General features: G+C 34.2%; 1 protein-coding gene across 6 annotated transcripts in view; it reads left to right on the forward strand.

Moving 5' to 3' along the window:
* ANKRD17 (ankyrin repeat domain 17) overlaps positions 1-25,256 on the forward strand; it is a 163,047-nt gene that overhangs the window by 111,582 nt on the left and 26,209 nt on the right. For all 6 annotated transcript variants that reach the window (XM_042936201.1, XM_042936202.1, XM_042936206.1 and 3 more), the window contains 8 exons: positions 5,789-5,900; positions 6,051-6,196; positions 10,594-10,736; positions 11,282-11,495; positions 12,009-12,184; positions 13,327-13,489; positions 15,813-15,908; positions 17,140-17,256. In XM_042936201.1, the coding sequence (XP_042792135.1) occupies positions 5,789-5,900; positions 6,051-6,196; positions 10,594-10,736; positions 11,282-11,495; positions 12,009-12,184; positions 13,327-13,489; positions 15,813-15,908; positions 17,140-17,256 (1,167 nt within the window). The remainder of the gene's footprint in view (positions 1-5,788; positions 5,901-6,050; positions 6,197-10,593; positions 10,737-11,281; positions 11,496-12,008; positions 12,185-13,326; positions 13,490-15,812; positions 15,909-17,139; positions 17,257-25,256) is intronic.

A 25,256-nucleotide genomic window follows, 5' to 3' on the forward strand; every position in this document is an offset into this window, starting at 1 on the left:
GGGTATATGGCCTTATTCAGTACTGAGAACTGTTTGGTTTATTTAGTTTTGTATTTTGATTTTTACCTGGGGTTGGGGAGTCCCTGGCCAGCTCAGCTGGTAGAGCACATGACTCTTACTCTCAGGGTCGTGAGTTCAAGCCCCACTTGGACATGGAGCCTACTTAAAATAAAAATTAAAAAAAAATTTTTTTAATTAAAAAAACATATATCTGAGGTGGGGAAGGCATGACATGGATGAAGGTGGCAGTATACATAATAAAACTTTTTATTTTGTAAATGATCAGTTCTTTGTAACCCTGAATTGCCTAAAGTGTGTGTGTGTGTGTGTGTGTGTGTGTGTGTTACCATTAAGGCTCTATACTCTCAACCTATTGAAAATAAAGCTTCTGGGGCTTCAGGGTGGCTCAGTTGGTTGAGCATCTGACTCTTGATTTCAGCTCAGGTCATGATCTCATGGTTCATGAGTTCGAGCCCCACTCGGGCTCCAGGCTGACAGTGCAGAGCCTGCTTAGGATTCCTGCTCACTCACTCTGTCTCTCTCTCAAAATAAATAAATAAATTTTTTTTAGAATGTTTAAGAAAATAATGCTTCCTTTTCATTAAAATGTTTCTTGGTAATACTGTGAAAAAGGAATTACATTTCTATTCTTACTTGCTTTCCAAATGTTAAGTTATATGTACTTTTTTTTTTAAGCACTTAAAGTTGTCAGGGCTATTTTAAGGAATTGTCTGAGTTTCAGACCTCATATATGAAGTAACTACTTTTAAATAACCATTTTCCTGATGAAGAAACCAAGGCTAAGAGAGAGATTAAACATATCGCTGAGGATCAGTTCATTTAGCTAAGTGATGGGGTTGAGAGTCATACTTAGGTGGGTTTGACTTCAAAGACACCCTCCTTAACTACCGTACTCTATAGTATGTTTTTTAAATTTTTTCAAATTAAAAAAACTATGAAATAATCATTTATGAACCACATGGTTTATATTTAATAATATATAGCAATATAGAACTGGATTGAATTTGCATTATTTTCCTCCAGGCTTTTTTCCCTCTGAGGCTGTTGTGTTGTAACCTATAGCTGTTATGTTTTAACCAGAGATCTAATTTCTAGTTTTTATATGGAATTAAGAATTGATCCATAAGGAAAACTAAAAACCTCACCAAATATAAAAGGATTTTTTAAAAAATTCTTTTGAATAAAATAGCCACAGAAAAAATTCCTCATATGATCATGATTTTATTGAGTTTGAAATTGTTATAGTGGTGGTGAAATTTTACCTGACTATACTACTCAACCAGCTATTGCTGTTATAAGTTAATTTCTAAGAAGTTACATACAAATATTTCTAATTTTTTTTAATTAAAAAATCTTATATGTTAATTGTAGTTGACATGCTTATGTAAAAAGATTGACTGTGTTCTTCTTAAATATGTGGTCTCTATATTGAGGTTTTTCAGTTGGGATAGTCTATCATGAGTTACACTGCTTGTCATAGAGTTTACAAAGTTCCTGCTTAGAGATACTAACTATTCACCCAACAGCTAATTTATGGTGGAGCTGTGTTTCAAACCACCCCATCAATCTATGTCTGGAATCTATGCTCTTAACCACTGCACTATGCTACCTCCTTTTCAACTTTTTATCTTAAGTATGAACACTGATTTTAATTATATTAACCTGGTAAATTAGATTATAGAAAATAGGTCCACCACCTAGATGGCATCTTTTCTTTCTTTCATCTTTGCATCTTTTCAGCATGTTTCCTTGGCCATAGGGCATATTTACGTCAATTCTTAATTTAAAGAAAAACAAAACAAATGTTAATTTTTTTAAACCTTCAGCGTATAAGTGTCTTAAAATATGCTAATGAGTCTTCACATGATCATACTTTAAACTCATTTAATTGATCATTATATGCAGAAACTAATATTTTTAACAAGGATGAACAGGAATCATGTTCAATTTCTGGAACTTGAAGAATGCTGAAGATGAGAGTTTTCACTCTTTATAAGGTTCCCCAAATCTTACATTCTATAACTAAAAATTACCTTTGGTGTGTAAGTATGTGCCACAGGCTCTCTACCTCTCACATAATGATTTTACTGAATCAAGTTTGTCAGGATATATTTGTTTTTATTCATTTTGTTTGGTTTTGGTTTTGGTTTTGGTTTTTTTGTTTTGTTTTGTCTTGTTTTAAGTAAGTTCTGTGCCCAGCGTGAAGGTTGAACTCACGACGCCAAGATCATGAGTTGCATGCTCTAGTGACTAAGCCAGCCATGTGCCCCTTTCCTGAATATTTTTAATATATTTATATTAAGTTATATCTATCTACCTATATATATAATTTATAGATATAATTTATTTATATATAAAGTAAATATATAAAATATATATAATAACATTTAATATATTTTAATAGCATATACTGTGCTGTTATCAACATTTACTTTAGGAAACATCAATAAATGATAGTTTGAAGGAATTATTTGAGACTTTTACTGTATCTTTTTTCATAACATAGCTCCAATCTTTATTTTGCTGGAATGGCATAACAAAATTTGTATCTGGGTACTGTTAGATACAGAAATTAGTAATCATGTAGAAACTTTTAAGAACTATAGGTTTTATATGAAACAGTACATCTGGTTGAAGGTTAGAGTTGAATACTGGTAAATTAAATATTTTCTGTATTTATTGTGTGAAATAACATAAATCCATGATTATCTTTTAAAGAGGGTAGACATTAAGTTTAACTTATATGTCAGGACTGAAATGATAAAGTATGTAAAATTATGTTTTGCCTTTAATGGATAAATATAAATATCTTTTGGATATTTTTCCCTTGTTGGTTTTGCAGTATGGAGAACAGTTTCATCACAATGATTTAATGAGAAATATTAAAGAGACCAGGAAAAATGAGTTAATAGTGGTATGCAGTATGCTGCCATTAAAGCATTCTTCTTTCAAATGCATGCATTCTACTTGTTTATGTGAAGTTTTAAGCAAGTTATTTATTATTTAACTGATTATTGTCATTATTCCCTGATAATTCTCATTCTTCCTAAATGCTTGTTGTTTTTTTTTTTTTTTAATCTTTTTTGTATTTTATGTGCTACCTCTGACATGTTTAGAGAATGAGAGATTTGGGATTATGAAGGTTATGGAAGTCTAAAAAAAGCTTAGCCCTTGAAGTCCTAATAATTTTCAAAGTAATTTAATTATGTAGGTAAAATTAATAGATATATTTCCTTTTTTATTTTTTGTTTATTTTTACAGACCGTTCAGGTATATTTTTCACCTATATCCCAGCTCATTAAAAGTTGCTTTTTCCATTAGTATTGCATCTGTCTTATGATTCCTTCTTATTTTTCATTCCTACATAATTGAATAGTCATGTTGATAATTTACATAATATTTTTACATTGAATATAATTTTAGCATTTTTATAAGAATAGAGTCATCATAACAACATCTGTTACATACAAAATTGTATATTTTATGGTATCATAGGCTAAATGGAAATTTTCTTTAGAATGTAGACCTGAATGAGCTTTTAACAAAGCTTTGGGCATCTCTCTCCCTTTCAGGTTTCTCTTAGATATAGATACATGACAATGTGTGTGACTTCTTAGCCAGTGTAATATAACATGACTTTAGTGATACATTGCCTTTCAGAAAGTCATCAACCTATATTGTTAACATTATTTCCTTGATGAGTAATCTTGAAAACACCTATTTTTTTTTTTTTCTTTGCCTTATTAATCATTGTTAATTTTAACCCAGACTTTTGCTTCAGTTAATTTGTTTCTTGAGGTATTACAAATCAGGATAGTGTTTCTTACCGTTTGGGGATTGTGTAGGTGTGTATTAGGAAGGTGGAAACCTCACTTCAGAATCTTTAAATTCTTTCATTATTGTCTTTAGAAGATTATCGTAAGATATTAATGAAGTTGCCCACTCTTAAGTTCCCCAAGGAATTTGACAAGCCCTCTTTTCTTAGCTTTAAATATTTTTCCTTCAACTCTCATAATACCTTGTTTATATTTCTTTCATAGTTTGAACTTAAATTTTCCCTTTGCTGTAATCACTAAGCTCCTAGTGAGCAGGGACTGTATTTATTTATCTTTGTCAACCCTGAAGTACCTAACAGAGTACTTTGAACATAAAAGGTGCTTAATAAATGTCAGTTGAGCTGATGTTTTATAATGTGGGAAAAAACCAATATTTTACTAATCCACTAAAATTTCCCATGCTGATCTTTTTCAAATTTTGTTTGTTCAGTTTCTATTTAAAATTGGCACCGCTTTCCTAAATTACTCTTTTAACCCCCAGAAACTCTTAGAAACCTAATAAACTTCATCATAAAGTGGACTCTTCATCATAAAGTTGACTCTTCTGATGGTCTGTACACTAACAGAGAGAGCATATAAGGCAGAGAGACTTAACATTATATTGACCTCCATTGGCCGTGCCATAGGACTGCTTTATGATGGGGAAAGGAGGATTTCGATATCCAGGATCTCCTTGGTTTTTTAAGCCGATCCTTATCAGTTATTAGCTTGTGTGACCATTGGAAGGTTATTTCTCTGAGGCTTTGTCTCTTTTTTTCTGAAATCAAACATAATAATTCCTTCCTTATAAACCTGAAATGAAGATCAAATACTATTACACAGTCAGAGCGGTCACTCATTTAAGTATTCATGTCCTTCTTCATTGTTGTAGTTGGTGCATCTCTCCCTTGTGGCCATCCCTGATCTCTGCAGTCAGTAGCTCTGCTCTCTGCCAGCCTCTTCTGCAGAGCAGCTTTTGCGGTCTCCCTCTTCATCACTGACTAGTAGGCTTTTTCTTATTTCTTGACTCTATCGATTTTGCCTTTTGTCTCTTGTTATTCTTTTTTTTTGATGACAGAGTTTGGTTTTTAGAGTTATTGACCTTCTGGGAGAAAATGCCATTTCTTTTTGTATTTATTACATAAATATAATAAATGTTATATAAATATGTAAACATAAGAAATATATATTTCATATATGTAGTCGTTTGTTTTATTAGTAATAGTCTTTGAATCTGTAATCCCGTATAGCTGTTGTCATTCATGTAACTTAACTATCATTTATTGTTTCCTAGGCAGAGCATCACTTAGTGTTGATAATCTAGAGTACTCTTGTAGTACTTTCCTCTCTAGTAGTCTGCCCCATGAATTCCAGCCATCCTGACCTCTCCAAACTCTGCCTTTTCAACTCAGGGAGATTGACAGACTGTGTTTGGGTACCCAGTCTTCCCTGAAGCCTTGAAACTCCAGGCAATAAGTTGAGTTAATCATTTCTGTCCTCCGAGATCACTGCCATCCATGCACTGCCTCTCTAAACACGATCATTTCAAATAGTTTGTCCCCTCCCCCCTTTTTTTTTTGGTTCTTTGAGATAGGAAAACAAATCTTGTCTGTGCTGTTGTCTATGCTACTCCATTAATGGCTAGAAGTAAAAGTGAGTCCAACAGTGTTTAATTTAATCATGTAGTTGTAAATAGCATATGGGTGGAAAATCATACTTTTTTTTCCTTCATGCCTGCTTTAAGAATTGCCCATAAAGTTCAAATGTTATTTTGTAGCCTTTACAAAATCACATGTTAGCCGCTGATGGAAAAAGAACAACTTAAGACCCGAATGTTTGATACAGTAGAATGGTACATCTGTCTCTGTATTTGGTATAAGTATATATTATATAATTGATGCTGTCATTTGAAAATTATTTAATAAGCTAATCAAAAAATAATTTTTTTATAGACTGAAAGTAATCATGATACGGCGCTAACACTTGCCTGTGCTGGTGGTCATGAGGAACTGGTACAAACACTGCTAGAGAGAGGAGCTAGTATTGAGCACCGAGACAAGAAAGGTAGGGCTTACTTCTGTTAATTTTTTTTTTCTGGAATATTTGTATTCTGTGAAGAAATACTGCTTCTAGTCCTATTGTGATAGATATAATGGAAAACACTATTGTTCTTTTGCTTAGCATGTAGTGAGAAGATCATTATTTTTCCTCTAGGTTTTACTCCACTTATCTTGGCTGCTACAGCTGGTCATGTTGGTGTTGTGGAAATATTGCTGGACAATGGTGCAGACATTGAAGCCCAGTCAGAGAGAACCAAGGACACACCGCTATCTTTGGCTTGTTCTGGGGGAAGGCAGGAGGTAACGTTTTCTCCATTGTAATAATTGTCCATCTGTTTTTAGCAAATATATGTTTTAACTTTTATGATTTGATGGTAATAGAGGATTGGCATCTGGATTTATCACAGTAACTGTCCTTTTGCTAATAGATAATAATTTCAAGTATCAGTGTTAGCATAAGCTATCGTGTCAGAAAAATCATGTTTATTATTCTGTTCCTCTGAAAGTAGTATCTGCAGTAGGAATCCCTGTGTGTTGCATTCAGGCTAAGGAAATGATTAAGGCATTCCCAATCAAATCTGTAAACTCCTCATAAGCAGGGCCTATAATCATTCATCTTTTCCTATCCTAGAGTACCTAGCATGAAAGGTACTTAAGCTCAGCTTCTTTTGCTCTCTATGTATAAGATTAGTAGGGAATTAAGAGCATTCAGTTTTTAGTTGTTCTTTTCATCTTCCCCCACTCCTCAAATCTGGAAGAAAGGTTCTCGGGTAAGATTGTATGATCTTTTCATTTTTTTTTAAGGAAAGTAGAACAGCTGGTGTGATCAGGTATAGGCGTAAGAAGTTATAGCTTTACACCCATGTGTGTTTTCTGGCATTTAATGAGCAGCTGGGCAACCTAATGTTTTAAATCTGTTTTTTAAATCCAGTTGTAAGGATTTTGATTAGCCAGTTGTGCTGTCTCTGTGGACTGACAACTTTTCAATTAGGGAGTTGTTGAATCTCAGATTTAGGAAGTACCCTGGGTTAACCAGGTCAGTGTCTTACTCAGTTTAGAAATCTTTTACTTTTTTTTTTTTTTGCCATCCTATTATAAAGTTCTAATTATCAGACCTGAATTATGCCTTCCCTAAGTTTCCCCACTATTCTTAATTCTGTTCTTTGATTAATTGAAAGACGTTTATACTCTCTTATATCTACAGATATTTGAGGCTGTATTTGCCAGTTACCTGTTCTCTATTTGAAGTGTACCCTATTCTTTTGATTATTGGTTTGAGGATATCTTTTCCAAATCCTTCAACTGGCTGTTCTATCCATTATGTCAGTATACCTTCTGAAATACTCTATCTAAAATTACTCTGGCCAGGGAGGTGGTAGGTTATTACTTCCCTATTTGTGCAAAACCAAACTGCCTCCCACCCTTTGCCTATCATAACACATCAGGTTATATTGAACTCTAGTCAGCTAAACCCACTGGAGTTTTTAGTAAACCAGAAGATAAAGATTTTTAAGAGGTAGAATAATCCTTGTGCAGAAAGAATGGAAAATCTAATAAAATGGTACATGTATATAGAAAGATAGGAATTAGTGATCCTTTATCTTGTGGATTAAAAAGAATTGGAGCCTAGTGATAATAGTCTTTTTTTTTTTTTTTTTATACAATTGTTGCTTTGGCCAATTTATAATTTTTAAATTTATAATTTTTGCTCCTTTATATTTGGAATAGATTATAGGTGTGTGGATAGTTAGACACACTTTCTAGAGATGTTTTGCGTAGGAGACAACAAAGAATGTGTTTCTACTGTGCTGTTCCTTCTGGTTGATAACGTGAATACATTTGTATTGTTTCCCTTCCTGCATTCCATAGTAGAGGTGATTGGTATATTAAAAGGATTTTAACCCAAATAATAGGAAGTAAATAGTGAAAAAATAAGCTACTTAATTTGATAAATTATCTCCACCACATCAGAAAATGTAGAGATTCCTATTAATCTCAAGTTGAAATGGTATGGCAGAAAATTTTGCAATTAATAACAACATTAAATTGAAAAACTTAGTTGGGAATGAAAATGGTTCTGTTTTGGAATATGATGAAGGTAAAATTTTGATATAACTGAAATTTTCAATCATTGTATAGCTTGAAATAATACTTGCTTCATAAAATAACAATTTTTTCAGTGTTGAATCAAAAAAGAAGTCAGTTGATTTCCTTCCTTTCAAAGCAGTATTAAAGCCTACAGCTTACTATAATCTTTGAGTATTTATTGCTTTCTGGGAATAGACCATTCCCTTTGAGAGATAACTAAGCTCAGTTATCTTTGTGTAATGGAATTAATAACTTTAGAAATTTGATTAGGGTTTTCTACTTTCTTGCTTAAGGGACTCTGTAAAATTTAGCCTAATACCATTTTTTGGTCTTGTGTTTATAACCTTGTCACATAAGCCACCTACTGTTTCTGGCTCTAAAAGCAAAAAAGTGATGGACAGAAAGTCATAATCTAAAATTAGTCACAGCTTTATTCCTATGAGGAAAGTTTTAGCTTGTATGTTAAGATAAAGCACTGTTCATTAACATTTATTTGTTATTTCCTAGTTAGTATTGTAGGATATTTTACTAATACTAAGTGCAAGGTAGGGGCTCCTGGGTGGCTCAGTCGTTAGAGCGTCTGACTTCAGCTCAGGTCAGGATCTCGCAGTTTGTGAGTTCGAGCCCTGTGTCGGGCTCTGTGCTGACAGCTCAGAGCCTGGAAGCTGTTTCAGATTCTGTCTGTGTCTCCCTCTCTCTGCCCCTTCCTCACTCATGCTCTGTCTCTGTCTCTCAAAAATGAATAAATGTTAAAAAAAAAAATTAAAAAACAATACTAAGTGCAAGATAAGAGCTATGATCTTGGACAATCCTTAACTTTTCTCTGCCTCATTTGTAAAATGAAGGTGAAAATACTAGCACTTGTGTCAAAGAGTTATTTTGTGCATTAAATGGCATAATGGACAAAAGACGCTGATAAGTACTTAAATAAATGGTAAATGTTTTTCGGCTATCAGGGAATGTAAATTAAAACCCCAGTGGGTTACCACCACACACCCAACTAGAATGGCTAAAATTATAAAGACTGGCAATACCAATTTTGCCAACGATGTGGAGCAACCAGGACTCACTTATTATTGGTGGGAGTATAAATGGTATAACCACTTTAGGAAAAGGTCTGGCAATTTCTTATAAAACTGAACATACACCCAGAAATTCTACTAGGTGGAACCCATGAGCAATGAAAATGTATTTCTGGAGGAATGTTCATAACAACTTTATTCAAATTTACCAAAAACTAGAGACAGCAAAGCTGTTTATCAGTAGGAGAATAGATCACCTATAGTATATTCATATAATGGAATGGTATGCAATACCCGCATATGACTTTCAAACACTGATTTCATCTATATGAGGATTTAAGATAGATGAAATTAGTCTATAGGTGAGACTGACTGGGAAAGGGGCATGAATAAATAACAGGATTTAAATTACATTAGTTTTGGGGTGCCTAGGTGGCTCAGTCAAGTGTCTAACTCTTGATTTGCCTCAGGTCATGATCTCATGGTTGTGAGATTGAGCCCATGTAGGGCTCAAGATTCTCTCTCTCCCTCTCTCTGTCCCTCCCCTACTCATGCCCTTTCTCTTTGTCCATAAAAAAAAAAAAAAAAATTATTAGGGGCCCCTGGGTAGCTCAGTCTGTTGAGCATCTGACTTTGTCTCAGGTCATGAACTCAGGGTTTGTGAGTTCGAGCCCTGCATTGGGCTTGCTCCTGTCCGTGCAGAGTCCTCTTTGGATCCTCTGTCCCCCCCCCACTCTTTGCCTCTCCCCAGCTCACGCCTTCTCTCTCAAAAATAACCATTAAAAACAAAGTATTAAAATTAAAAAAAAAAATTACATTAATTTTATGCATTTGTCAGTACTCAGTGAATATACACCCAAGTTTTGTGCATTGGTTGTAAGTTATATATTTTACCCCCAAAAAATTTAAAGCAAGTAATATTCTAGATAATGATACACATGCTAATGCACTTAAGGGAAATTGCAGGTGTCCATTTTACTTTGAAATGAGATGCATCAGAAAATGGACAGATGAAAGATGTAATAAAGTAAGTGTAGTAGAATATTAATGGTAAAATCTAGGTAGCAAGTATATGTAAATTTCTTAAGCTTTTCCATATGTTTAAAATTTTTCATAAAATATTGGGAAAAATAAATATTACTTTTATTCCAAGTTTTTAAACATTGTTATTGATTATAAGTTTAAAAAAATATTTTTAAATCATTATAAATGAAAAAATCTTATTCTGTTTTACCACTATGTGATGAAATAACAGAGAAATGCTAATTGCTAAGATAGCATTGCACAACAACACACTGAGATCCAGCAGATCTGAGACCCTGGTCTTTCATGAACACACTGTGCCATTTTAACAAATTCCAAAATGGATTTTTTTCCCCCCAAAATGGATTTTAATTGAAAAGCCTGCTTTCTGTTGGCTTGTAAGAGCTCTTGCTATCATTTGAAGCTGATTTTGTGCAAAGGGTTAAAAAAAGGACTTTCCTCTGTTTTGTTATACGATATACCAGAAAAATAAATCAGAAATACACACTTTGCAAATTGTTTCACCATAAGAAGAAAACACAACTTTTCCTCTTTTCTTTTCAGGTGGTGGAGCTGTTGTTAGCTCGAGGGGCAAATAAAGAGCACAGGAATGTTTCTGATTACACACCTCTAAGCCTGGCTGCTTCTGGTGGCTATGTGAACATTATCAAAATATTACTAAATGCAGGAGCTGAGATTAATTCTAGGCAAGTTTTATTCTCTCTCTATAAGCCCCTTAAGAGTGTTATGACAAAGCTATTTGTAGAATACTTGTATTTCTTATGCCATATTTAGAAAATGCCTTCATTACAAGTTTAGAATCCAAATTGTTAGAGATTTTTAAGATTAATTTTATTTAAGTATTTAAAACTATTTCTATTGATATAGAACTTGAGAAACCATCACTTACTCTATTTCTTATGGTACTAAAAGTAAACACAGTTTTTATGCTTTAGGATGGAAAGCCCATCTTAATAATCACTTAATAATTTAATAGTTACTTTTCAGCCCAAGTCATTATGTTGGATGAGCTACAGAAAGTAGTCTAGGTCTAGGTGGTAAAAGATTTCTAATGGAGTCTTGGTAGTATCTCATAGACTTACTAGGGCTGAGAAAAATTATTATTTTAAATAGTCCTGCAAACTAAAGAATCAAATCCTGAAATAGAATTCTATAAAATTCATCCAATTTTTTCTGGGACATTTAAATTTTATATCTTTTCCTTTTGTTCTCCCCATACCTCCACCCCCAGAACTGGTAGCAAATTGGGCATTTCTCCTCTGATGTTAGCAGCTATGAATGGGCATACAGCTGCTGTTAAGCTCCTGTTAGACATGGGCTCTGACATAAATGCTCAAATAGAAACCAATCGGAACACTGCCCTTACCTTAGCCTGCTTCCAAGGAAGAACTGAAGTGGTTAGTCTTCTGCTTGATAGAAAAGCAAATGTGGAACACAGAGCTAAGGTAAGAAAAATCTGAGATTTATACATGGATTTATTTATTGCTTCGATATTTAAGGTGTACAGTAGCATTACGCTAATTATAATTTTAGTATTTTCTTGTAACATATATCTTACATATGTATTTAATCAGAAATCATTCTGTGTACTCAGTCAAGCGTTAACTCTTGAAAATACTTTAACACTAAATTTTTATAGGTAAAAATGACATACTAGGGTTATCAGCTAGAAAATACATACTTTATGAAAGAGAAGAGAGGAAACATTTATCAGTGTCAGTTATATGCCAAGTGCTTGCATCTTGGCAAGTTTTTTTCACAAGTTTTTTTCACAATAAATTGACATTAAGTAGAATCATCTTTCTGGATCACACTGTAACTCAGGCTGTAGTGTCAGTGCTGAAATTTAGTTGTGACTCTTTGTAGCAACTATATCAAGTTGCTCCCCAGGTGGTTCTTTAAACATTTTCGCTCTTTTCAGTCTCTCATGTGTTGCTTTTATTTTTCGCTAAACCTAGACTGGCCTCACACCACTCATGGAAGCTGCCTCTGGTGGATATGCAGAGGTGGGCCGAGTTCTTTTGGATAAAGGTGCTGATGTTAATGCCCCTCCAGTGCCCTCTTCGAGAGATACAGCTTTAACCATAGCAGCAGATAAAGGGCATTATAAATTCTGCGAGCTTCTCATTGGCAGGTATGATGTTATCATGCCCTTCATATGTGACTATGGTGTTACTAGTGATTACTATTCTCTCTGGGCAAATTGTACTATTAAAATATCAAATGTGGTTACTTCTGTAAACTACAATTGCATGTTTTGTTTTATTTTTTACACCTACTTCTGTTATTTCCCACCTATCAAGAGCTATGCTACGTTGTCTGATTTATTTCAGTGCAACCTAGAAGTACTTCTCTTCTTCCTTTCTTGGGTGTGTATACACTTTTAAAGTACTATAATACGCTATTGGAACATCCAGCTGTTGGCCTGCGTATTCACATCTCCGACACAGTTTGAGTTTTCCAGAGAGTTATTGCTGGAAATCTTAAAAATCTAGCAGCAATCTAAGATTTTGTTGTTGATTTTGTTGTTGTTTTTTTTTAATTTGTTTATATTTTGTTTTTGTTTTTAATAGCAATTAGGGCTTTTAAGTGACAGTTACAGAATTGTTCAAGGTATCAGACAGGATCCAGGGGAATTCCTGCTTTCACTCACTTAGAAGTTCCTGCCAGTCTTCCAAAGATGCTTGCCAGCTGAATTGGATTTCTTGCTTTAACAGTCTTAAAGACATTTGCATGGTATCCTAAGCAGTAGTATTTAGTAGTGGCAGCTATCACCTGTTATTCATCATGAGTCTTACTATGATGCCCACTGAGTGCTAAATCTGCATGTTATTTTTAGATTCATTCTTTTCTGAAGCCACATAATAAAAAATACATAAATACAAGTGATCTGAAATAGATACAAGTGCCTTGTAAGATACTGTTTATGTCTCTTGCATACTGTTTGTTTAATGTATTGATAATGCTATTAACAGGATGTACTTATATTTTTCACTAAATAAAACTTCACATTTTCTCAGGATTGAAACCCAGAATTATGCAGTCATTAAAATAAGAAAAGCAATTATTAGTATACAGTTGTTTTTTAATTTGAAGACTTTTAAATTTGATGGTTAGAAATTCCTTGTAATTTTGAGAGAAAAATGTATTTAAGTCCTTGAATATTATATCTAATATTTCACTTTTACAGAATATTTTTCATATGTTAATAGTTGATTTTTATCGTTATCTGTGTCATTCCATTTATTTTAAACAATACCTGTGTCATTCGTTTAGGGGAGCTCACATTGATGTACGTAATAAGAAGGGGAACACTCCATTGTGGCTAGCAGCAAATGGCGGACACCTTGATGTGGTTCAGTTACTAGTACAAGCAGGTGCAGATGTGGATGCAGCAGACAACCGCAAGATAACTCCTCTGATGGCAGCATTTAGGAAGGTAGAAGTCTTTCATCCTCATTCACTTGGATGTTTTTCGACTTTTCTGGATATGTATAGTTTAGTGATTACTAAAGAGTCTCATTTTAGGATTTAGTGGTAGTGATGAAAGCAGTAAAATAATAAGCAAATAATCACTGATGGCAACACTGAAAGGTAGACACAGGTATCCCAGAAAAACCATTAATATTACCCATATTGATAAGTTAAGCTAAGTAAACTTTTAAAAAGTAGTTCTAAGTAGTATTTCCAAAATCTAGTTGCAATCTTAATCTTTCACACAAAATGTAAATCCAATTAAAAATAACTAATTACTTATGGATGAATGTTTTCTTGTATTAGCACAGCAGGGAAAAAATTAACTTAAATTGGTTTTATTTTTAATCATTTGCTTTAATTACTAGGAACAAGAGAATTCTATAATGAAAACCCAGCCACCAATATTTTGAAATGCCTGAAGATCAAATGAACTACATTCAGAAGTAGAAATAAATTTTGTGAAAAGAGAAACTTTGTTTCTCTTCCTATAATGCATAGCACAGAGTGATTTAATAATTTGGTTGGTCTCTTAAATTCAGCTTTAATTTGTTACTAGGAAAACTGGATTACTGTTCAGTGTTTAAAATTCAAGTTTTGTCATTTTGAGACAGGTAGGTAAAATCCCTTGGTAGGTTCCAAATTATTTTGTTGTATTGAAGATTTTAATATATAAATTGCAAGAAATCATATTTCTTCTTTTTTTTCTTATTATTCTCTCTGTCTGTGCTTTGTACCACCTCGTCCCTAGGTATTCTAGACTGCCTAGACACTGAATCTCTTGTTATTTCCTCTTTCTTTCTCTTTCTCTTCCTCTTTCTCACTACGTCTTCTCCAAGCAAGGTAACATATCATTCATCTTCCTAACCACTCCACTATATTAGTATCCTCTTCTAGAACTTTTTCCTCCCTTCAGTCTCTGTCATCCTTTGAAACGCAATGTTAGTTTGTTAGTCAAAACCAACATAATCTGGTGCCGTTAGAGCTCATCCCCTATTTTGAATTTCTGATGTGGAGTCTTCTCCTTGCTTGGTCTTTTGTTTGTTACCGTCTCTTACGTCACCATTGTTCTCATCTCAGAAATACCCATATTCTTCATTATTTTTCCAGACTTATTCATTCTTTGTGTATCGTTTAAATCTCCCATTCTACAAAAACACTTCCAATCCTATTTGAGCTCACAGCAGGACATTTAATCCTCTAAACATTGTAGAAGTTCTACAATCTGTTATTTTTATCGTTCATTTTGACAAAAATTATCTTGTTACTACTCTATCACGCATATGTCTTCTCTTTCCAAATAGGCTTAATTCCTTAAGAACAGTGTTTATCTTTTATATTCTTTTGTATTCATCCCATTATTTATTTTTTAGTATTTACCATGTGTTACTGTAATGGTTGGCCTATTACATTGTACAGAGTACAGCAGTTGCATTTTTTTTTTGTTTTTAAAGAAATATATGATTTAATAAGAGGGAGTAAGATCCACATACAAAGTCAGGTAACTGTGAGGTGTCCCATATAATTTAAATACCATAGAAGTGTTGGCAAGTTATCAAGAAATGATGTAAATGGCATTGAACTATTCATTAAAAGATAGGAATAGGAATAGTTTAAAAAGATGTAGATGAAAAGGAAGAGATAGGGAAATATACTAAATATAAACAGTCTGTTTATCAAAACTAGCTAATTCATAGGAATTGTGTTCAGAGAGCAATAGTATAGATTGGAGAAAGTTAGAGTCTCTTGAGTCCTGGTCTAAAAGTTTTGAGCTTTACTTAGTGAACTGGGTTACAGTGAATAATATAATCATAGCTCATGCTTTAGGAAAGTGTATCTTATTTCTTTTGTACTACTAGTATAGTGTTATGCTTTTAGTTTTTATCTGAAAGAACAAAATTGTTATTTCTATTCTTTCAGGGCTTAGAATTGAAATAGGATGCTCACGTATGAATTAACTAGAAACAAATGAACTTTTTTTTTTTCTTCCAGACATATCCCCATTTCTTCATACTAATTTTTGGCTTGTTGGCTTTTCATTCAGTGTTGTTTAGAATTTTAGATCAGGTTATTCTGTACTGTTTTGGAGGGGTGGGATGAGAATGAACAGTGTAGATTTAACTTATCAGAACCAAAGTTTGTCTCTTTTTCATTTACAGTGCAAATGATATCTAAGACTTTATTCTGTGGCACTGATGTCAAAGTAATCTTAGTTAAGACAAGACTATAGATTTACTGAATCCTGTTAAGAGTCTGTTTTCAATCTGATATTGGTATCTGTTTTTTAGGGTCATGTGAAGGTGGTGCGCTACTTAGTCAAAGAAGTCAATCAGTTTCCATCAGATTCTGAATGTATGAGATACATAGCAACCATCACTGATAAGGTAATAATAGTGATTAAGTTCATCTCAGTATATGAGCTAGGGATCTCATTTGGTTTTTTTGTAAGTGTGTGTGTGTATCTCACGCTAAGAAAAAAGTCTTAGTCTAAGCAATAATGTGTGATATGTAATAGTTTTCATTTATCTAGTATTTGGGAATGCAGTATTGTATTTAAAAGGTGCTTCAGATTATTCAGTTACCTAATGAAGCAATAAAACATTCTCTAAGACCTAACTAAAACTGAGCATAGTACTTTTTATAGTCATGGGCAAGGAAACTTTATGTTTTCGATATAATATAAAAGTTGGAGTAATTATCAGCTTAAGAATGAATTGGCTAGGATTTTTGCCGAAAAAGTAGAGAAAGTGAAATAAATCCTATTAGAGATCTAATTGAGATGTTCCCCTGGTGATGTTTTAATTTGGGGTTTATACTAACATTTGACTAAAATCCTAAGACATGTGTCTGAAAATGCAAAGAGGTCAATAAATCTAAAAATGTCTTGCTCAGCAGTCATTACATAATAGTGATCACTTTTTTTTCATGAGTTTTATTTAACATAGCTAATTCATGGTCTCGCCCGCCTTTACATTTCTCTATGATAATTAACATTCCTGGATACCACTGTTTTTTGTTTTTTGTGGGATTTTTTTGGAGGGGTGGGGAGATTAAAAGTAAGGCTTTCGTTGAATAGGGAAATAGCCCTTTCCTGTTAAATAGTATGTCCCGAGAATGAAATCACTGAGAAAAGTATGTAAGTACCCATGTCTGTGATTTCTTTAAGTGTGATTCTTGCACAGGAAGTTGTAGCAACAAAGCTTAAATACTTGAAACAGTTCCCGTCAATTAAGTTCTTTAATTTTTTAAACCCATTTTCTTTGTTGACGTTGACCTTTCCCTTCAGCCCATTAACCAGCTGGCATAAATTATTGAAGCTGTGTTTGCTATATGATTTCTTACATTGAAATTTTAGGAATGAGTAATTTTAGTTTCCAAAATACCAGTCACATGGATGTTATTTTGAAGGACAGTAGAGGCTCTTTGCTTGTGTAACTTAAAAAACATATACCATTTAGATTATGGTTTTGTTTTTACCCTTTTTTGCCCTACCACTGATGTTTATTGCTTATATGTTCATTCAAGTACCTTAATTAAATATCTTTGTGTTTTCAGGAGTCTCTCTAAATGTGAATTGTGTTTTGAGGCTGCAAACATCTTAATTTTTTATTTTAGGAGATGCTGAAGAAGTGTCATCTTTGTATGGAATCAATAGTACAAGCCAAAGATAGACAGGCTGCTGAAGCAAACAAAAATGCCAGCATTTTATTAGAAGAGTTAGACTTGGAAAAGGTAATGATAACCTTTACATGTGAAAAATACCAACTTTTTTCCTTTTCCTTCTCCCTAATTTGTAATCTGTTATCTTTTATTTTTCTTTCATTTTGTCTTTTGTTTTTGGTTTAAATTATGTACATGTTTTTCCCTCAAGTTTGGTTCAAATTGAATTATGACTATCTTAAATATCATTAAAAGAATTTTCTTTGTAATCAAATTAACTAAATTTTATTATAGGAATTGCATTCATCTGGAAGTCAGAAAACCTAGCCTCTAATAATCAAGTTGAGTCTTAACGAATGAATGATCTCTTAATCCCCATCCAAATTGATCTTTCACTGATCCTTGTAATTTGTTGCCAGCAGATTTATCAGAGTACCAAATGCATTACCAACACATAACCAACCAGTGAGTTACAGCCACTTGGTAGAATGTTTAATGAGTTCATTTTTTAAATGGATGATTTCTTTTGTACTTTTCTCTTTCAGGCAGAACAACATCATTCCCACCTATTCTCACGGGCAGTAAAATACTCCAAACAACATTTGGTTTTGACAGTCCCATAGTTCCTTCTTTCTCCCCCTTCCTGTCAATAACTCTGCATTCTGGAATGTAATGCAAATAGTAATCACAGCAAGAAAAGAGTTGGTTGACATTGAATATTATGGAATACATTCTGCCATATTTCATCTTTTTTAAAAAGGTTAAAAATGCTTCAGATTTAATATTACTGTTTAAATTTATAAAGGATATAGAGTGATAATTTTAATCTTTTTGATTTGAGTCAGCTCCTTTTTTATTATACTTGCTGACTTTGTTAAACTGTGTATTTCAACTTACATAAACAAAATATGAATTATTCTCAACATTTTATTCTAATTTATTTATTTTTTTAAAGTTTATTTATTTTGAGAGAGAGAGAGAGAGAGACACTGTGCATGCACGAGCAGGGAGAGGCAGAGAGAGAGCGGGAGAGAGAGAGAATCCTAAGCAGGCTCTGTGCTGTTACCACAGAGCTGGACTCGGGGCTCAATCTCACAAACTATGAGGCCATGACCTGAGCTAAAACCAAGAGCCAGATGCTTAACTGACTGAGCCACCCAGGCACCCCCATTTTGTTCTAATTTAAATGTGAAAATACGCTATTATTTTTCAGAAAATATACTTAATACTGGAGGTTCTTCATTTTTTAAACTCTGGTTTAATTTCTGATCAAACAAATTCACTTTTTGGTCATTTTGAAATTTTAATTTTTTTTTTAATGTTTATTTATTTTTGAGAGAGAGAAAGAGACACAGAGTGTGAGCAGGGGAGGGCCAGAGAGAGGGAGACACAGAATCACAGCCCAGAGCCCACCGGGGCTCGAACTCATGAACTGCGAGATCATGACCTGAGCCGAAGTCGGACGCTTAACCGACTGAGCCACCCAGGCGCCCCATCCATTTTGAAATTTTAAAACAACATGAGCACATTGAGAGGTAGATAGTTATTATAACTATTACTTGACCTGTTTTCATATTCAGTTTTATCTAATATTTAATGCCTCTTAAATACCGAGCAAAATAATAGGGCCAATTTGTATGATAAAATGTATTATTTTCGTCTTCTCACTAAAAAAAGTATTACTCCCTTCCTCTTACAGATGGAGAAATTAAATCTATGGGAAGTAAATAACTTGATTAAGCTAGGGTAGGATTCGAACCCAGTTTTTTCCTTCCAAATTCCCAGGGTCCCACTCGTTCCTTAACTGACCATAACATACCTCTTAGTTCTTTTTAGTTCTTTCTTCACAAAATATTATAATATCCTGTTTTTGCATTACTCTCCTATTTTTGCACTAGAATTCTTCTGTTTCTAAGTTATATTATGATACTTACTGTTTCTTTTTGCATTTTTATCAAATCTAGAAAGCATCCTTTCTACAACTGAGACATAAAAATCTGTTTTTAAATAAAATCTTTAATTTCTTCATGCCTTTGGTACTTACACATTACATTAAATACATCTAGGGACTTAGTGCATACCTGTAGATTATAGAGACAGGAGGCCATTTATAGGAGATATCTTTTTAAAGATATCTGTTCTCAGTCAACTTCAGTTTTTTTTTCTTTATTACAATAATGTGTTCAATTTAAACTGAAATATGCATAAAGAAAAACATGTCACCATTGTAAGATAACTAAAGCTAAAAACCTGGCATGGTAACAAAGTCTGCACTTCTGCAATTACTTACAAAGTCTTTTAAGACTGTATGTGATATGCCCACCTATAATATTTCTTACACCTCTGATCTTATTTTTTTATTACTTTTGGTCACTTTGCTCCATCCATACAGACCATCCTCTTCTGCTCTTCCTGTGACTTCTGCCTTGAATGTCGCTTCATTTGCCTCTTATTTTAGTCTCCCTTCCACAAACACTCTTGCTACTTTTCTTCCCTTCTTTATTTTCACTCTGTAACATTTGAAATGTATTTTATTTAGTTATCTTATTGGACTCTCTCTACCACTACAATGTATGCATCACAAAATGGTGCGTGGCATGTCATAGGCACTCAATAAATATTTCTTGAGCGAATGAATATTCGCACATATGGAGATGGTGATACTTTTTATTAAAAAGGGTCATGTGAACACATTGCTCTAATACTTGCTTTTTCCTCTCTCAGTAATTGATGGATATTGTCAGTTGTTAGTGATTTAAATAACTGTAGAATATATGCCATAGTAAGTTTGTTGCCAGTTTTTTGTCACTACAGGTAATGTTATACTATAAAATCCTTATACATATTTCCTTATATTTTGGTGTTTTTATTTTTATAAAGTTTCTTCACTTGGGTCATATATTTTAAATTTGATATACTTCCAAAATATTTTCCTACTGTTATCAGCAACACAGGTGTCATTTTCTTGATTTCTTTCCAACATTTCTTAACCTTGATGTTCCAAGAGCCTCAGATTTAAAGTAAGTCAAAAGGAACTGCTTTCAAATGTCACTGCATATTTTTCCATAATATTAAAACTCAAACTAATAAATAATTCTTCATCATAAGTTAATTAGATGTAAATTGATTCTGCTGCATGCACTGATACTTTATAAACAATTTTGAATGGGGGCGGTGTAGAGGTAAAATTCTAGATTACACAGGAGGTACGTCTCTCCTAAACTCTACCCCAGTATTTCTGTTTGAAAAATTATCAGACTGGTATCTGATAGGGTTTGGTTCACTTTTTTCACTTATTATTTATGTCTGGGAAAATACCTTTTTCTTTTTTTATTCTTTTGCCTTTTGAGACACAGTATATTCTGGCTCCACCATTTCTGATTTAAGAACATCTTGGAGTTGGTCTTGTCTGGTCCAAGTTGAATGTTCTATATAGGTAATTTATTGCTTGTATAATAGTGCTTCTCTGATCAGCCTTTCTAATTTGAAAATTTTGGTTAATAGGTTTGTAAAAACTGCTGCTGAAAATACTGCCCATTATATTTATCAGATTCTCTTATCCTTGTTCAGTGAACATATATTTACTCAGCATTTATTATGTGGAAGAGTCCCTGCTTTGGAGCAGTTTAGCTGGTCAAACTGAGGACTTCTCTTACAGTTAATTGCTTGCTCTCTTAGGCAATTAACAACTAGGTTATACTCATGGCTGTTGGTATCCTAGTGGATACTGTTGATCTGCATTTTTGATATATTTCTTTCACCCTTGTACTTTATTACTTATTGTTTCTCCCCCTATCTTTTTCCTTATAAACTTGCATTACCTATGTAGGGTGTAGTTTTACAATATTCCTATTAGATATTTTCCATTGGGCTTTTTTGCCTATACCTGAAGCTTTTAATATGCCCATCCCATAATCTTAATTTTATACATTTCATTCTCTGATTATCTTTTCAGCTTTACTCCCTCTAGAATTCTACCTCCAACAATCCTGACAACCCTGCCTACCAAAAAATTTAGGATCCACTTCTACCACCCTTCACTGTTCTTTACTCTTTCTTTTATTTCACTCCCACCTGTAGCCTACTAACTAAACGTGTAGGAAAAAAACATTCACTTGATGACGAATTTTACTTTAAATGGGTGACAGTGAACCCTTTAATGCTACCTAGTATACTGTGCTTCCCTAATTTCATTCATTCTCCCACTTATCAAGACCACTATTACTTTCTCTCCTTTATCCTCACTTCCAATACATCTGCTCCTTTATCCTCAACTAATGACCTTACATTTTACAGTGAGAAAACTGAGCATCAAAAGTAAACTGTCAGACTTTTCCCCACCCATTTCCCCATCCACCAATTTCTACCCATATTCTTCCTCCCAGTTACTAAATAAACTTTTTTGTAACCAGCCCCATCTGTTGAACTAGATCTGGTCACCCTTACTCAAAAACATTGTGGCAATTTTTTTCTCTTTGTCCTATATCATTTTTCCTCTTCTTGTGGATCATTCTCATCTTCATACAAGCTTATTTCTCCAATCTCAAAAAACTTTTGATTCCTCCACTCCCTGTCTCCAGTTTTCAGCTACAAACTCATCCCTTTGCTTCCCTTTGCAGCCAAACAATAACAGCAAACTCATCTATTTTGGCTCTTTCCAATTCTTCCTTCTTTTTGAATGTACTCCTGTCAGGCTCCCACTCTCACAACTCCACCAAAACTACGCTTTTATGGTCTCCATTGACTTTCATGTAGCCAAACCCAGTGCTCAGTGCTCTATCCTCATCTCATGGAGCCAAATAATACCTGACCTACTTCTTCACTTGACCTCCATTGCACTACACACTCTTGGTTTTTCTCTTACCTCCCTGGATGTTCCTTCTGTGTCTTCTTTGCTACTTCCTCCTCTTCTCCTCTCTTAGTTGGCAAGCCCCTTGGCTCATTACATTATCATCTTTTTCCACTGGTTACCTCATCCTGCTTCTTAAATTTAAATAAATAACAGCTGATCCCAAAAATATATCTTTAGCACAGATATCTTCCCTAAACTCGTCTCATCTCCTACTAGTTACTCAACATGTCCATTTGGATACCAATTAGACATCTCATACTTGTTTCCGATGTCAACTCCTAATCTTTGCCCACCCTAGAGCCATAACTCTGTCTTGGAACTGCTTATGCTAAAAGCCTTGAGGTCATTATTGATTCCTCTCTATCCTCCATTGTCTTAGAAAATCTTGTTACCTTTGCCTTATAACTGTATCTAGAATCCTAGTCTCTTTTCATCACTTCTCACCCTGGTTCAAGTCATTAATATCATCTCTTACCTGTATTACCCAGTAGTTATTTAACTGACCTCCCTGATTCCCATTGCTCAGCAGTCTGTTCTCCATCCTCTTAAATCATTTAAATCAAATCTGACACTCTTGCTCAAAACCCTACAGCACTATTTCAGACTAAAAGATAAAGTCTTTGAGACACCAAGGTGATCAGACAGACCCTCTGATATTCTGTTGCAAAGTCATTTTTCTACTATTTTCAACCACAGGGGCCTGCTTGAACATACAGCTTATGTATTGGCTGTTCTCTTTGCCTGAAATATTTCAGATCTTTTAGATATTCACTTAAACTTTACCTTTGTGAGACTTAACACTGATTACCTATTTAAAGTCAAACCCCCTTACCCGTCCCCATATACATACTTCTCTTCCCCTTCTCCAGTATTATACATTGTACTTAACACCTTTTTGAAAACTAACATATTGTCATCTATGTGCCTCCCCCCAACTAAATGTTAGTTTTATAAGCTTCATGAGGGTAAGGATATTTTGTCTGGTTTACTGACTAGTCCTAAAAGATTAGAACCATGCTTAATATATAGCAGATTATCAATAGATTTTCCTTGGATCCTTCCCTTCCCTTCCCTTGAATACTCCTTGATCTCTTTTTCTGTTATTGGTGTCAGTACCTATGAGTCAGTAATGAAATCTTGATATCACTTTCAGCTGCTCACTTACCCTTGCTTCCCTTCCCGTTCACTACATCCATCAAATGAATTCATGTAGTAAATTAACTTAATCCAGCACCTGGCACATTTAAACCCTCTACATTTCGTCATCACCTTTAACTAAGCTTTGGCAGTCTCTGTTTCTTCCTTTCCTCTCAGTTATCACTCCTGATACCTGAAGTATCGCAGTAGGCTTAATAGTCTCCCTATATAAATAAATAGTTTTGCCTCCGTCACCTTTTGCCTTCATTTTAGTCTTTCTCCTTTCCAATGTAACTTTTCCACAGTTTCCATAGTTTTCTAATACACAGGTGGAATTGCGTTACACCCTTCTCAAAAACTTTCCGTCTGTCTTAGTTGTCTGCTTGGGAAAATCCAAATATTCGGGTCCTCCTAGCTTACTCCTCCAGGCTCATCACTCGCTGTGGTTTTCTACTGCTCACATAACTTGTTCACTTTCATATATCCAAATTTGCAGATGGTTTCTCTTTAGTCTGGACTACTACTTCTTAAATTCTTAAATTTTTACCTTAAAAAGCTTAACTCTCAAATATCACTTTGTTTCCTAAACCTCAATTAGAAATCACCAGTTAGTAGTGCCCTTTCCTTTTCCACAATAAGGTTATTCTACAACTTGACTCTTTTCTTCAAAGCCTCTACCCTTCCCCCACATATACTGAAAAACATATAGCAGTTCCCCAGTAAGTGAAGTGAGGTGCAGGTTTGTACCTTGTGAGAAAATAGAGGATGTAGGCTGAATTTCTAACCCTGTTTTCTGTACCTCCAGACTTTCTTAAGTCTTCATGGCTTATTCTGTTTTCATCTGTTCTCTTTGGGACCTTGCATCAGTTGTTACCACCTCCCCCATACTTTTTTATCTTTAGTGTCTACTGTTTAACTCCTACCCTCTGCCTGCAACTTAAGGTAATTATTATAATGAAACTTTACCTCAAATTTAGCATTTTGTTTTCCAGATATTTTAAGAGAATAATCTATGTCTTGTTCACTCTACTTTTTAATTTTTTTTAATAATTTTTTTAATGTTTACTTATATTTGAGAAAGAGAGAGAAAGCACAAGTTGGGGTGGGGCAGACAGAGAGGGAGACATAGAATCCGAAGCAGGCTCCGGCTCTGAGCTGTCAGCACAGAGACCGACGCAGGGCTCGAACTCACGAACCGCAAGATCATGACCTGAGCCGAGGTCGGATGCCTAACCAACTGAGCCACCCTGCCACCCTCTACTTTTTAAATTTTTAATCCTCAGAACCATTTACCTACTCCCTCACTACTGCAATGAACTAACTATAGCAGGGTTACCAGTGGCATCTCAACTGCCAAATCCTATTACTTATTTTCAGTCCTTATTGATACTTGTGATACTTACCAATGTTGATTACCTTCCTTCATAAAACTCTTCTCACTGAAGCCATTTTTCTCTTGATTGTCTTCCTCTGCCTGATTATGCCTTCCTAAAGTCTCATTTGCTCTTCCTTTTAAATATTGGATATCCCATACACACACACACACACACACACACACACATACATACACATACACATAAATACATATTCATATAGTTAATAACTTTTTCCCTTTGGTGATCCACTAGTTTCATATACCTCCTGCAAACTTATGATGCCTCTTAATAAATATGTATCTATCTTATCTAATTCTGCTTAATTTTTTAGAGCTTCATGCCTTTATTGGTTCTTTCACAGCCATAGTCTAAGATCTGTCCTTCAGAAAGAGTTTCCCTAGGACCTCTGAATTTGTGCCCCACTTTTTAGTGAGTCGAAAGGGTTAGTAGAATCTATGAGATTATCAAAATACTAGATAAAACTTAGAATTTATAAGATGTAGAAACGAGTAAATACCTTGCCTTTAGGGCTGAACTCTACTGTGAGTCTGATAATCTAGACTTACTGTTGTCAAAGGCTAGACATACTGTTGTCAAAGGGCCAGTCTCCACTGACTGAATTCTGTAAGCCCTAAGGGCACTTGCATACCCAAGACCCAGCTACACCTACAAACTAGTCTACCTCAGCCCATCACCCCTACCCACAT

Source organism: Panthera leo, chromosome B1 (genome assembly GCF_018350215.1).
Source record: "Panthera leo isolate Ple1 chromosome B1, P.leo_Ple1_pat1.1, whole genome shotgun sequence".
In the NCBI taxonomy this organism is placed as follows: Eukaryota; Metazoa; Chordata; class Mammalia; order Carnivora; family Felidae; genus Panthera; species Panthera leo.